Source organism: Lytechinus pictus, chromosome 4 (assembly GCF_037042905.1).
Source record: "Lytechinus pictus isolate F3 Inbred chromosome 4, Lp3.0, whole genome shotgun sequence".
NCBI classification, from domain to species: domain Eukaryota; kingdom Metazoa; phylum Echinodermata; class Echinoidea; order Temnopleuroida; family Toxopneustidae; genus Lytechinus; species Lytechinus pictus.
In genome coordinates, this window is record NC_087248.1 from 28,971,519 (window position 1) to 28,987,431 (window position 15,913).

The 15,913-nt window shown below is 34.6% G+C and overlaps 2 protein-coding genes across 2 annotated transcripts in view; one reads left to right on the top strand and one right to left on the bottom strand.

The window, feature by feature from the left end:
- LOC129258674 (spermine synthase-like) overlaps nucleotides 1-15,913 on the top strand; it is a 38,736-nt gene that overhangs the window by 14,677 nt on the left and 8,146 nt on the right. The window contains exons 4-7 of the mRNA XM_064098781.1: nucleotides 5,647-5,822; nucleotides 7,236-7,390; nucleotides 10,351-10,440; nucleotides 11,566-11,677. Of these exons, the coding sequence (XP_063954851.1) occupies nucleotides 5,647-5,822; nucleotides 7,236-7,390; nucleotides 10,351-10,440; nucleotides 11,566-11,677 (533 nt within the window). The remainder of the gene's footprint in view (nucleotides 1-5,646; nucleotides 5,823-7,235; nucleotides 7,391-10,350; nucleotides 10,441-11,565; nucleotides 11,678-15,913) is intronic.
- LOC135153917 (uncharacterized) lies at nucleotides 11,892-15,498 on the bottom strand. Its single transcript, XM_064098780.1, has one exon. It carries the CDS (start codon nucleotides 13,107-13,109, stop codon nucleotides 11,955-11,957), a length of 1,155 nt encoding a protein of 384 aa, XP_063954850.1. The 5' UTR covers nucleotides 13,110-15,498; the 3' UTR covers nucleotides 11,892-11,954.

Below are 15,913 nucleotides of genomic sequence, written 5' to 3' on the forward strand. Positions count from 1 at the left end.
CGATTTTCAGATTTTAACAGCAACATGAATCATGATTGAAAACTCAATTCCAAAACACCGAACACAGACACCATCAGCGGTGCACCATTCAGTGTCGAAAATATAAAGCCGTTTATGTTGATCGTCTTTAAATTCCCGCTTTCGTTAGCGCAGCTTTAGTGCTCAGTTCGACCCATCACAAGAAAGGCCAGTTCTGGCACCTGTTTGTGTAGGCTTCCACTGCGAGAGAAAATTTAAAGACGTTTCAAAACGCAATTGTGTTCAATGTTGCATCCGCGATGCTTAACATCGTAAATTTGAGTTGATCATGTTTACAAACGCATCTTTTTCGACCTATATCTTTTCTTCTGAATCGTGATTTGAAAGACATTTACTTTTATGACCGGGAATAGTGGACATTTAACACAACCTTTGTTTCTCATTATATCTGCGTTTTATAATCATGTTTTCAATCATGATCCATGTTGCTGTTTTAATTTGGAAACTGAAATAAAACACACCCTAAGTCCCCAATAAGCCAGTTTGTAGTTCCATTCTGCGCATTGTCATAAGAAGGTCATTGACATTTATACTCTAAAGGCATAGTGGCTCAGCATTCAGTGAGATAAGCACCAACTCTGCTGTCTTGATTATTCATATTTTTTTTTGGTGTATTTTCACTAGATTCACAGGAAAGCAATAATGCATCCATTATCAACTTGTATTCAAGAGTTGTCAAAGTACATTTTACATTGTAATTTTCCAACATTAAATTTTTTTTCTTTGTGTTGAGACCAAAAGTTTCAACTTTATGTTATTTTCAACCAAAACAGATGAACTTTCATGATAACATGCAAATTCGTTCAAAGTATAAATATACAACAAATACCTTCATAATGCGCTCATTGATAGCCTATGCTATTCTGGTCAGCTGGTCTTTGCTATTTGTGCATCCTGCTATGTCAGGCTAGCTTACGTAATATCTTGTTTTGAAATTTGCTAACTTGATGGAAGAATGGAAAGGTCAATAGTACAAACTTGCCTTTGAGGTAACTATGAACAGGTCTATTTTGAAAGGAGGCGTCATAGTGTAGTTGTTATGACTCGTGTCTATTAATCAGAGGGTCATGGTACGAGGCTTCCATTTCCTTCAGCAAGAAATTTATCAATATTGTTCTGTTCTAAACCCAGGTGGGGTTAATGGGGGCCTGGCAAGAATTCATTTCTTGAAACACAGTACGCATAATTCTCGTCTAAAGCTAGCACAATTATGCTGCGTTGTTTGTAGAGCGCATTATAGGGACAAAGTGTTTTAAAAGAGCTATATTAGGAAGTTGTATTATTATCATTGTTATTATTATTATCACCATCATTATCATTATTATTATCCAGGGCTCCACAATAACCCTCTTTTTCTACTGGTGGGACCTGATCATGTCGGACCAGTACATACCCACTTTTTACTGGACCGAACCTGAAATTTACTGGTACCAAAAAATATAAAAAATACTTGAGTTTATTTTGCTGTCTTTTATTGTTTATTGTTACCCCCCCCCAAAAAAAAAAAAAAGTACACACAACATAATTCATGAGAGCCATTTTTTGAGGCGCCAGAGCCATTTTTTTAATTTACAAAATAGAAGAAAATATATTTTGTATCAGATACTAGTAGATATAATCTTACTGGTCATGTCGGACCAGTAAATCTGGCTTTTTCTGAAAAGTTACTGGCCCAACAGCAATTTTTACTGGTCTTGGACCGTCGGACAAGTGCCAGTGTCGTGCACTGTATTATCATTATTATGAAATCCAATCTTTACAGAATTATAATCATATCATATGGACACCAACTTTCATGAGGAGTGGATAATTATCTTCTCCCCTATCTAGACTATGGGAAAGCACTGGGAATACCTGTTTAAACAGAGATTTCTTTGTGGGAAGCAAATACCAGCAATGAATAATTTGACCAAGCCCTTGTAGCCACAGGCAAATTGTCAGTCCAGGGAAAGTGAGATAATGCCTTTAATACCTGAAGGCAATAGCTGGAATTTCCGGTGGCAGTACATGCAAGGTCCACTAGTCATAATAATAATAATAATATGGGATTTGTATAGCGCACGTATCCACCTTGCTTGGTGCTCAAGGCGCTCCTATATTACCCCGGCTAAGCTAATCTACTGATTCTGGTGCGCACAGCTTTTTGAGGAATTACATCCTGCCGGTACCCATTTACCTCACCTGGGTCGAGTGCTGCACAGTGTAGATAAATTTCTCGCTGAAGGAAAACACGTCATGGCTAGGATTCGAACCCACGACCCTCTGTTTGATAGGCGAGATTCAGAACCACTAGACCAGGACACGCTCACTATAAAACCCATGTCTGTTTGATTTTTCTGTATTTATTCAAATCAACTTTTTGTCGAATTGACCTGACCTTGAAATTTAAGATTTTTATTCTATTACCATTGATATTCGATTTTGATTTTGATTGATGAAGATGTTGAATAAAACATTTATTTTTTGCGAAAACTACCTAATATTGTGCTTTCATAAATTCCACTATTTGCACAAAGAGTTATTAATGTCATAAGTTTACTTTTCATAGCTCAGGTTTTAAGAGACCCATGTCATAAAGAGTTACAACTATGTTAACTTTCATAATAGGATTAATTCCTTGAATGCTCGAGCGCTGAAATGCAGCTCGGGCTAAGGCCGGGTAATAATAATGACAACAATGTGCCTCGGAATAGATTGCTGAGGTAGATGGCAAAATACACCTGCCTATTATTATTATTATCATTAACTTTGTCATCAAGACAATTACCATGGTAACATTTCTCTGAAGCCAATTAAAAGCAATATTTCCATAATACTTACATGCAGTTATGATAATAGAAAATTTTAACCATAGTTGTAAATATTTGTGATTCGGGACCCAGATTATCAAAGACAGTGTTTTACATTCTCATCAACTTTCGCCAGGAAACTTTGTATCTTACCGAAAACAAACTTATTGAATTCTTTGTTTTTATTAATATCATGTTAAAATTCAGCATACTTTACATTCTTTATTTTGTATCAGAGCATGATCGGTTAAGGGTTAGCATTGAGGTGAATTTTTTTTTTTTAGATATTTCTATCAAAATTGCTTTTAAGATAATCTTTGATATCTCAGGTTTCAAATAACTCAGTTTCATGAAGATTGATAAATCCGAAAGTACTGGAATAGTCCATTTTATTCGTGGGGGTGCTATTACCTCTCATCACGGACGGACATTTTTACTAAAATTAAATTCTCTCTAGTTTTATTGTTTTTAAAGTTATTCTAATTTTGTTTGGATGTTCTTGCACTCTGAACATTAATCTATTATCAAACATAAATAAGTAGAAAAAAAATATTGGGAAGTAATTTTTTTTGGTAGGTGTGAACATTTCCATTTTGAAATTTCCGTCCGTGATGAAAAAAAATGTAAAAAGTTTTTTTATTTTTTATCAGAATAGAAATAAAAAATAAAAAGGTGTAGAGGTATCTCACTAAACACTGTACATCATTTTATTTGAACATAGCTGAAATCCATACATTTTATCCATATCATAAACTCAATCAAAAATGATCACGGACGGACATTAATTTCATCACGGACGGACAGTGTAAATTCACTCAAACTCAATTCACTCTACTTTTATTGTTTTCAAAGTTACTCCAATTTGGTTTGGATTTTCTTTTACTCTGAACATTAATCTATCATCAATAGTAGAAAAAATATGGGAAATAGATTTTTCTGGTAGATTTTAACATTCCATTTTGAAATTTCCGTCCGTGATGAAATTAATGTCCGTCCGTGATCATTTTTATTGAGTTTATGATATGGATAATCTGTATGGATTCAGCTTTTTATTCTTTATCAGAATAAAAACAAAAATAAAAGTGTGTAGAAGCATCTCACTAGACACTGTACATCATTTCATTTGAATATAGCTAAAATCCATACATTTTATCCATATCATAAATCAATCAAAATAATCGCAGACGGACATTAATTTCATCAAGGACAGACAATGAGCAAATACTGAGCAGATTATGAATTTAATTTTAGTTCCAATTTGCAGTGAAAAATGGTACTGAGAATTATTCAGAACTCAAATGGATGGAAACCTACAACTCTTCACAATTTCTTTCTTTGGCTGTTATTGGGGCTTAATTGTTGTCAGGAAATTTTTTTTAAACATAATTGGAATGCAGATAGAGTTGGAAGTTACATGTATGCCAAAAAGCTGGAAATGAAATAGAGCAAGAATAAGTCAAAAGCTGTATATTTCATCAATTGAAGCTTGCAGAAAGTGATGGAAAAGAAGAAAGTAGAATGCATATTCTGATAAGCAGAAAAAAAATCATCATTTTTTTCCATGTACAAACCTATGGATTTACAATGCTTCTAATAGAACATGACATCACGTCCCTGAGGCTTGTGAAAAGTACAAGAATTCTTTTTTTTAAAGTCCATTTTGGAGCTAATTTTGGGCAAATTGCTGATCTGGTAATCTGAAAATGCATACAATTCATATAAAGCTTGCACTGCAGTGTTTAGAAGTTTAATTGGTATCTGATTTCAATTTTGGATTCGGTCAGGGCCTAAATACATGAGGGCTGTTGATGTGAAGGGGTGTCTCCACTTTAATATGGACAAAAGATGAATTTGAAGAGAGCCTGGACAAGTGTTGTGGTTATACTTGATCTACCAAACAAGCATAATGATCAGCAACCTGTGAATCTTTTGGATTTAGTCAATGGACATAAAAAAAAAAATCTGTGCTCTTCGAAAATTAATGCCTAAAAATGTATGAACATGTATCGTCATGATGTATCGTAAATAGTATCAACATGATCATTGATCCACTGGATGTTGATTTGGTACCAATTATAGTATTCTCTAAATTGAAAAGAAGACAATGTGCATTTAATAGGATATTGGATTTTGAAAAGAACTGTGTTTAAAAGCAATCATATGGCTAGATTATTTTGTGTGTCTAGCATAGAAATCATGTTGCTACAACTTAAATCAAGTTGTAGCAACTTGATTGTGCAACTAATATTGTTTAATCATATTAAAAAATGTACAAATCATCAATACAATAGCATTTGTTCCCCCAAACAAGTAATAAGAACTTCTTACAAGGTACTTCCAATGTATTTTAATTGTGTCCGTCCGTGATGTCCGTCCGAGATGTCCGTCCATGATGGAAAATATTTGCAATTCTCTCAGAAGTTTGATATTGGTTGAGAATTCAATATGCTGAACATAGAAGCTAACATACCTGAGTGTAAGTTGCATTAACAATTATTGGTCAAAGTTAAGCTATTTAGATAGAAACAATAAAAATGTTCAAAAATTCTGAAAACCACATTTCTATCATGTCCGTCCGTGATATGGCACATTTAGTGGCTACCTATGTTTGTAGGTAACCATGGCAACAAACTTTTTTCATCATTCAGCATACTTTGTCCTACCCTTCACTATAAAACAAAAAGGAACCATGTTCATCTTATTCCTAATTTGTTACAAGCCTTCAAAGTTTTCAAAATCTATCAAATGTCCGTCCGTGATGAACCGATCACGCTCATCATTGTGTTTACTTTATACCTTGTCTGTCATACTACATAAGGTTCCCAGAGATTTCAAGAGGTGCAGCCATCGATCGATACGTTCCAACCGCGGACAGGAGGCTTGTTGAATACGACTTTGATGCTACGACGTTTGAAGCGGACTCAGAATATCAAAATATCAAGATCATGCATTCGCCACAGTATGGCAACATGCTGATTTTGGACAATGATCCAAGTAAGTGCAAAGGAACATTAGCCCAATAAGTTTTTTTTTATTACCATGGTGGTTACCATGCATGGCTTTGACCATTTTGATGTCAAACTCAATGGCACAAATTCACCAAGGTTGATTTAAAACCATCGGTTGAACCCATTGTTTATAAATGCAGATTTTCTGTATAAATTACGCTTATTTACCATGTATATTAGAAAATGTCCAATGCTGTTGCACGCTTTTGTCCCAGTGTGCCAAATTGACGCCTGTTGTCATGGTTATCCACGCTATTTTATACATGAGTCCACTGTTTTGAATTAATGAGTCCACACTCCACTCTCCAAACAGTGGACTCATGAATAAAATAGCGTATATTACCATGGTAACAGGCGTCAATTTGGCGTACTGTGACAAAATCAGCATTGGATATTTTTCAAGTTAAGTTTTTTTAATATACGTGGTAAATAAGCATATTTAATACAGGAAATCTGCATAAACCATGGGTTCAACCGATGGTTTTAAAAGCCACCTTTGTGAATTCGGGCCAATAGCTTTGAGGAAAGCCTTAAATGTTAATATTATTTGTGGTAATGATATAGAAATAAGTCAAAATTCAATTAAATAATCAGCCAAGTGTTTGCTTAAATTAATAGAAAATAAGTGCCAAATTATATGTGTACCAAAGATGTCAAGTAAAGCTAAATAAGCATTCTTCTAAGGGACAGGTTTCTTTTTTTTTATAGTGATACTATACATGTTCCAACATACATGTATGGTTAAATGTGTTGGAGGTCTTCAGTATGCTTGCCTTTTCAGCTTAGATTTAATTTTTTTACAAACCAAGAGGTCTAAATCAAGGTTACTTTATAGATCAAGAGCTACAACAATGGGTGATTTCAAGTTCAGTGTTGACCTTTTGGTGTTGGTGTTAGGTCAATTTTTACACGATTATAACACCAAACATAAAATGAAGATGGTCCCGAAAAGTCACTCACTAGTTGTTGAGATGTCAATAATGTGATCTGGATCAGTTTTTCAAACTCAGAATAAGTTTTAGAGCTAGGGGAAGCAATCCAAATTTTAACACCAAGGCCAACACTGAACTTGAAATCACCCAATGTGGTACCATATGATGCTGTTTTTAGCCCTAAATGGATTGGACTATTTGAGATGTATTATGGAATGGGGGGGGGCAATGATGGCTCTTCTTCCTGATTTCATCTGCCATTCATGCGATCACGCTTAAATTTGGCATCTTATTCTTTACCACATAAACAGTTTGGCTGTCTGTTATACTTCTTGCATTTGAATGGGATTGTGGGCCAAATGATTGTTGAGACTTGATTTTCAGGAAATGTGGCGTTTTCTTTTCATTTTGATAATAACCCTTTATGATTTTCAAGACTATCTTTCTTTTGCCAAACTCCAATACAGATCTTGCTGAGAGTGACCTGGCATACACCAAAGCCATCACGGGTAACGGGAGAGAGTCTTACACCGGTAAAGAGGTTCTCATCCTAGGAGGAGGAGATGGAGGGATCTTGCATGAAGTCCTCAAAGAAAACCCAAAGTTTATCACGATGGTGGAAATATCCTTTGAATGGTAGAAAAAAGAAAATTAAGGGAAAGATGGTTTCAATCATTTATTCATGAGCAGTAAAACTCTTTTTGTGGAAGTGCGTGATATAGCGGTTCTGACACTTGCCTTGTAGTCAGAGGGTCGTGTGTTCGAATCCCACCATGGCCTAGCGTGCTTTGGCAAGGCGTCAATCCACACTTTGCCACTCTCCACCCAGGTGTTAAATGGGTAGCCGGTAGGATGCGAAAGCCTATATGTCTAGCAATTGAGTCTTGTTGGAATGCTCCCCAGCGAGTGGAGGCAGTGCATACGTTGTTTGCGTGCATGCCAGGATCTGATAATAATATATCTGGAAAACACTTAGAGACGTCGTTCCGATGTAGCGCTATATAAAAGCAGATTATTATTATTTTCATGATATTCAGGAAGAAGTACTTTCTTCTCTGTCATTTCCCTGTCCTTAGACAGTCGATAGAATAGCGCCCAATATTTGTTACTCTTGAAGACAATAGTTAAGCTCTTGACCATTTCTGTCAAGAATATATTTGTGCACTGTCCTTGGAGAAACAGCTATACAAGTACCACCTTCACATGCATACAATCACACACACCAAAACACAGACCCATTACAATTACATCCCAACAACTATTAGCATTTCACAGATGTTTTCATCTCGCACACACTTTAAAGACCTGTATCATATTACAGTTTGCACAATTACAGCAGCTGTGCTTGTTAGAATAATGAGTTTTATTTTCAACTAGTCACATTTGTACATATGATGAATTTATGCTAATGAGTGAAATGTAATTTCAATTTTCCATGTACAAATCGATTCTTGGGGGGCTGCATGGTCTATTATAAGTGAATTATGACTTCCATCATGCAAAAATACTCATCAATCATTCGATTATAAGCAGCTTTTAATAAATCATGATATTTTTTTATTTATTTTTTTACAGTAATATGAGATGAAATCATGATGATTTTCCATGTATCACATCTCAATTTGCTCCATATTTTATCATCATTGCTACACAAAAAATCTGTAGCAGATTTTGCCATAGGACTGTACAGAACTTACATGTAGTTGAGAGCTCTTCTTCTGATGTCCCAAAATACTAATTCATTATACTCAGAGCAAAATTATTATTTGATATTTCCTGAAGGTATCAACAAAACATCTACTGAAGCCAACACATGGCTTGAACACAAAATAAAAGTACATTGAATAGAATATTGAAATACTGAAGCCAACCCATGGTCTGAACACAAAATATAAATACATGAATAGAATATTGAAATACTGAAGCCAACCAATGGCCTGAACACAAAATGAAAGTACATTGAATAGAATATTGCATTGCTGAAGCCTACACATGGTCTGTACACAAATTGAAAGTACATGAATAGAATATTGAAATACTGAAGCCTATGCATGTCCGGAACACAAAATAAAAGTACATGAATAGAATATTGAAATACACCTCATTGCGGAAAGAGTTTCCAAACAAAGTTTACTTCTGTTAAAGTAGTATACTATAATTGACCAGTTAATATTTAGCAATTTTTATAGATATATAAACTGAAAATAGTTTCATCTAAAAGAGCTCCTAACAATTCAATACTGAGTAAATACTATACTAAATCCTTACAGGAGACCAAAATCCAAGAAGAGAATTAATCTTATTGGAAAGAGTACAATGAGAGGAATGAGAGAAATCTAAAAAAAAGTTTCATCAAAACTGGTGGTGAAATAAGCAAGTTATGGACGTTTGAAAGTCTTGTACTTTCTATGGGTATCCTCAAATTGGCAAACATGCTTCAAAATTGCTGATCTTGTGGACAACCCTCCATTTGTTTTGTACACAAATTTTCAGATTTTCCCCTTTATTTTACATATTTCACAACATTTCCTCCTGACATTGACATATGTGTTGTGAATCATATTTTCCCATGACATGTATTATGCTCAGAATGAGGCAATATGCAATTTGAAAGATAATGGGGAAAATCTGAAAAATTGTGTACAAAACGAATGGAGAGTTGTCCACAAAATCAGCCATTTTGAAGCATGTTTGCCAATTTGAGGATCCCATAAACAGTAAAACAAGACCTTTTAAACGTCCATAACTTGCTTATTTCATAACTGATTTTAATGAAACTTTTTTAAATTGTTCCTCTCATTTTATTCTTTCCAATAAGATTGCTTCTCTTGGGTTTTGGTTTCCTTTAATACCAAGATATACCGAACACTCAAAACAAGTGGGTACATGACATTCCAAGTCATTGAAATTTTATGTGAAGAGCCAAAAGCAACTAAGTTGATATTTTATTACTATCAAATTATTTGTTAATGAATATTCAAATGTTTACTTCTAAAACAAAAGTAGTAACTTGAAATCAATGTCTGTCATGTTGAAAATGAACCAGACGTATCTAATTACATTGATAATTGTTTAAAATCTGGGACACATTAAAATTCAACTTTCTGCAAAGATGCAAGAATGAATTCAGTATCTTTTGAAAAGGGGCTGTTTACATGTGCAGCCCAGGAAATATACATCATACGTTTATTTTTTTATTTCATTCTTTTGCAAAAACTACAAAGGATACCAAAAATCCCATTTACGGTAAACACATACATGTATATACAAGAAATGATGAAGGTTTGTAAAATTCATGATGTTCATTAAAGCTTAACCTGCATTAAAAATGGTTACTGATAAATCTTTCCTTTTCCTGCTGATAAGAAGAAAATTAAGAAATACTTTAAGCAACCTTACATTACAAAGAAAAAAAGCGATGTCAATTTTATATAAAATGAGCACCTATGGACAGTTGTACATGAAAACCATACAGAAATGGTGCAGAGGCAAAGAGACCATAGCTGTCCAATCTAATCAACTATTATTAAGTATGTTGGTTCATATCATGTTTTAGTTTTAACCCTTGACCTCCGACCTCACATAGATCAGATTGTCATAGATGCTGCCATCAAGCACCTACGAGGGATCTGCTATGATTCTATGGACTCACTGACAGGAGACAATTATGAGGTTAATCTCACTTTATAACAAGACACTTAGGACTTTATTTAGTTCCCCTATGTCATCTTCATTTTGAATTTCTTCAGAAGTATTTCCTATGTTTGTAAAAAAAAAAAGGGGGGAAGGGGAGTCGTGTGAATTTGAATCGAGAATAAAATGAACTTGAATTAATTCAAATGTAAGTGATTATATTGACGAAAAGTACATTTTGTTATTCCATGAACATGAGTAAATATTTGTATGTGGGTATATCGGAGATGCCAAATCTCCAGGCTGATAGTCAGGGAAACTCTCTGAAAATTGACTGATTTTCGAGGTAAAAACTCCTGGTTCATACATTGATTTCTTTCCTTTGATCGTGTGTAATCGAGAAAGGTCACCATCATTCCTCAGTGAATTCTCCCAGCTTTGGGTATATTGTTATTGTCTTCTGTTTTTAATGTGATGGTCGTTAATTCAAAAATCATTTTAAAAATCAGCTCTTAACCCTCAATCTCCCGGGGTATTCTGATTCTTGTCATTCCCGGGGGGGGGGGGGGGGGGCCATTATGGCCCCCCCTTAAGATCTCAGCCGTGGATTGCGCGATCACAACGAAAATTTGCATGATGGTAGAGAATGACGTAATCTACGCAGTTGCATTGGTAAATTTCACTGAATTCATATATTTTTATTTTATATGAATTAATTATGCTAATTTATTCATGAAATCATACTTTTTGCTCTGATTCACTAAATAAAGCTCCTAGAATGCTAAAGCAGATATATCGCAAAAATTGTCGAGGGGGGGGCCATAATGCCCCCCCCCCCCCCCCCCCCCCCCCCGGGAGAATTAGGGTTAATAATCCTGCAACATAGTTTTATATCCAGTTACTTTTATTTATTATCTTTTATGTTTTCTTATATAATTTTAATTTCATGTTCTTTGTTCATTTTATTGCATCAAAAGTGTAAAGGGCTTTGATACAGATTTTATAAAAAGGGTTACATAAGAATCTTGTTTGTAATTCTATGTACAGTTTTAGCTATATATTTTTTCTTCCTTCAAAATGTACATTCAGCCTATATTTGGAAACATGAGTAGTTTACCTTTCAAATAAATTCTTTATTACACACATATCTCTTCATTTTTACAGGTTAAAGTAGCAGACTGTATACCCATAATGCAACAGTACATTACAGAAGGCAAGATGTTTGACTATATCATCAATGACCTAACAGCTATTCCTATTACCACAGAACCAAGAGGTAAACTATATCTTTAATGATTTTTGTCTTGCCTGCATAGAGCAAGTCTGTAGGTGCCGCTTTTCTGGCGATGGCGGCCGCGTCGTCAACATTGAAATCTTAACCAAGGTTAAGGTTTTGAAATGTCATCATAACTTAGAAAGGATATGGACCTAGTTCTTCTCCTCCTTTTTATTCTTCCTTCTTATTCCTTCTGATTCTTCTTCTTCATATTGTTGTTAGAAATAGTTGCCTATTATTGGAAATATGTTCTTAGAATCCTTTCCATGATTTTTTTTTATACCTGGTCTGATATCAGTGGTGTTGCACTATCGTTCTTTTTAAACTCATTACTAACAAATGTTGCCAAAAAGCTTTGGTTTGGAGATTTCTCCCATTGACTTCGATTTAATGAGGAAGCTGGATTCCTCTCTTCCTCTTGATGAAAGTTTGTTTGAGTTTGAGCTTCATTTGTATGTGTACATGTATGTGCTGGTTCTTTCATATGGCATTTTTTCAGTATTTTAAGAAACTGCTCAAGTATATTGAGTAGTGCTACTAACAATAACATAGCAAATGGACTTCCAAATATCAATGCCAAAACCTTAACACTCTGACTCTCTTTTGCATCTATTGGTTTTGCTGATTCCATGGTTTTTTGTAATTTTTCAGATTGGAGAAGTTGAGTGTTTCCAACTTTTCTTGCTGTGGTTTGGGATAATGTTGTGGACAGGTGTGGTGTAGTAAGGGGACAAGGGTCAACGATTGTTTTAGTCTGTGAACTATTCCTCAATGGCTTCCATGTAAAATCCCTACAGTCACACATATCTTTAGGTTGACTATTAAGTCTGGAAGAACAGCAGAATACAGGGCTTTCTTTTGAAACCAAAATGGTCTGTTCGAACATTTCTTTAGCTTTCACTAGTCTACTTTGAGGGGGCAAACGTTTAGAATCTTGGTAGCATTGAATCTCCCCTTCCAAAGTGCCAACAGAAGCTGTACAATGCAGTGGTAACCATTCCCAACCGGCTTTTGCACTTATTTCAAAGGAACAAGATGCTTTACCTGGAGGGTAATTCACATTTAATCTTACCCTTGTGAACTCAATGTGAGTGATGCCAGACCTATAAGCTAAACAGATATAAGTTGCCTCATCGCCTCTTTTTACAGGACTTATGAAAACCCTAACTGAACAATTCTCATGACCCACACTAAACCTATCAGCATCATAGATGGGCAAGTATAGATCTTGTCCATCTTGATTGTTTGAATCGTAAAAGGGAAGCCCGTTTGCTTTCTGTATTGTCACTTTATAACTGTCACATGGATATAAAAATTCAAGTGTGACGTCCTCATCCTCAGTAACAGTAAGAATAGAATCACATTTACATAGTGAGATCATCATCAGTGCAGTGAAGACTGATATCAGTCCATGCCATTTACACGAAGCCATTTTTACTTGTATCACAAAATGTATAGCGATCCGTCAGTATTTGTTGCTGGCAAACCAGACTTGATTTTCTTGAAAAACCCTCCACCACCTTTCAGTGTTTAAAAGTATTCCTTCAGAAATATCAAGCTAGATTCAGCACTGCAGTTGAAGCCCTGACAATATCCTGCTTGTGTATATGTTGACTACCTGAAATCACAAATAGCTCCTGTTCTCAATTTCAGGTTGTGTTGGTAACATTGAAGATCTCTATATTTACAACTATTACTCATTCCAAACAAGTTTACTTGTGATACATACATGCAGAATGCATGTATATGTGTGACCAGGTTGTAGTTTCTGCCTACCACCACACATGTACGTTTAAGCATTCAAAAAATATAGTCCATTGATTTAGCAGAACTATATCAGGATTATGTAGTTTCGTGCATGAAGGGGATGGACCATTTCCTAAAATAGAAAAGGGAAAGAAAACTTATGTCACATAGCTGGTTACTGTTATACTGTTTTTTCACAGGCAAAATTTCCTTAAAGATCAAGTCCACTCCAGAAAATGTTGATTTAAATCAATAGAGAAAAATCAAACAAGCATAATACCGGTACTGGAAATTTCATCAAAATCGGATGTAAAATAAGGAAGTTATGACAACTTAAAGTTTTGTTTATTTTTCACAAACAGATATATGCACAACTCAGTGACATGCAAATTATATAGTCAATGATGTCCATCACTCATTATTTTTTTAGTTGTTTGTTGTTTGAATCAAAAAATATTTCAATTTTTACTGAACATTATGGACCAACTTTACTGAACCATAATAGTTATAACAATGGTAGTACCACATGTTCAGGGATGAATAAAACTTTGTTTCATATGATTATAAGGAGAAAATTAGAATTCCCGATACTTCATATTTCATATATACTTGTAAAAGCAATAGTGAGCGATGTCATCAGTCTCCTCATTTTCATATCGACCAGGATGTGCATATAACTGTTTTGTGAAATTAAGCAATAAATTATAAATGTCATAACTTTCTTATTTTACATCTGATTTTGATGAAATTTTCAGTGTTATGCTTGTTGGATTTTTCTCTCAATCAAGTTTTGTTGGGGGTAGACTTGTCCTTTAACCCTGTTCTCTAGGTGGGGCTAAATGGCAAGTTGGCCCCACCTTTTGTCCAGGGTTTGGGGCTAACCCTACTTTTTTAGTACAGGATAATTTGCCCTGCACAAATGACTACCACTAGTCCTGGATTACTACAAATTTAACAATAGTCTGGGGTTTAGAAAACATGAGAAAAGGGCAGTGTTGGTACATGTACAGGATGTACATTTACTTTTTTTAACAATCCATTCTTCAAGTGAAATGGAAAAGCAACTATTACCTTTGACGAACAACTTTGTCAGCAATTGGTTAGTAGTGTATAGTTCTATCAGGAATGTCAGTTTGTCATTTTGTATTATTTCCTTTACTTGACATTTATTTTCTTTCTGTATTAGTTACAACTGCTTTGAAATCAATTTTCAGGCTGAAGAAATCTTTTGATATTTTTTGATATATTCTTAACTCCAGATATGATTTGGAAATGTATGACAAATGAAATAACGTTCACAAGAAGAAAAGCAGTCACTTGAGTAATGTATATTCTTGTTCACCATGCAATGAATATATATGGAAAATGCCCAAGCTAGAATGGGAAAATAATAATGCTAATTTTTATGCAGATATTTGTACGTAAAGAACAAAAATTCCTTAACCACCAGTTTGAAGCAAAATCGTCCATTCCAAGATCATGGTAAGAAAAAATTCCCAATTTCAAAAATTTGCCCCCCCCCCCCTTTTTCATGTTTCACACAATATTTTTGCAACATAAAAAGCCCTCATCGCTGTGGTTTGTGACTTTTTCTTCAAGTCTTTAAAGAACAAATTTGTGATGCTCGGGCATGCCATTTGAAAGATACTCATAATTAAATCTGCCCAAAAAGAACACTCTTCTAGATCTCTCAAGTACTCTACACACAATACACTTCATCACAAAAATTGCATTAATTTGAAATTCTGTTGGGCATTCCTAATATTTGTCTTTAATATTTAAATGCAAATGATCTCACACCTCCCACCATGCCCTAACCTCAATGAGCAATGTAGCCAAAAAGACCTATGGCTGCAAATAGAAAGCCTGTCCTATGTGCTAGTCAAATATCTAGCACTAAAGTAGAAAAGACATCAATAAGACCAAGGTAGATTTTGTTTTTTTGCCCATAATTTTATACCTACCAGAACCGGATGATCCCTGTAGAAAATCTATTGGAATTTCAGAATTGGGTAAACTTGATCCTGACTTACTCTGCTCCTGAAGTTGCATCATCCCAATCTTATTATCAAAATGTAAATGACATGCGTAGCCGGTTAAATATAGGAGTGCTTTGAGCACGTAACAAGGTGGATATGTGCACTAATAAAAATCCTATATTATTTTTAATTTATTACTTTGTCGCACTCAGTGTTCTGCTATTTCAACAAAATAAGAGACTTTGGATGTAATTACTTCTTTGTAATGGAGTTATGATTCAATAAAATATCAATTTAACAGCATTGATAAACTTTGGAAATTTCTTTTGGATAATGAACCTATATCAAATGACAACAACGTGATGAGTGTTTTATTTGTGATAAGGTATGTCAATCAAGTTTATAAATGTTGGCATATAATCTGAACATTGGGGTAAATTGTGTCTCCATATCATTTAAAATTCATGATAAACCTGATGAAAGTTATTGGTCGAATATAACAGTAGTTCAT

Bases quoted from the DNA above. Each gene is read 5' to 3' on its own strand.
- LOC135153917 (XM_064098780.1), bottom strand. From the start codon at position 13,109: ATGGCTTCGTGTAAATGGCATGGACTGATATCAGTCTTCACTGCACTG.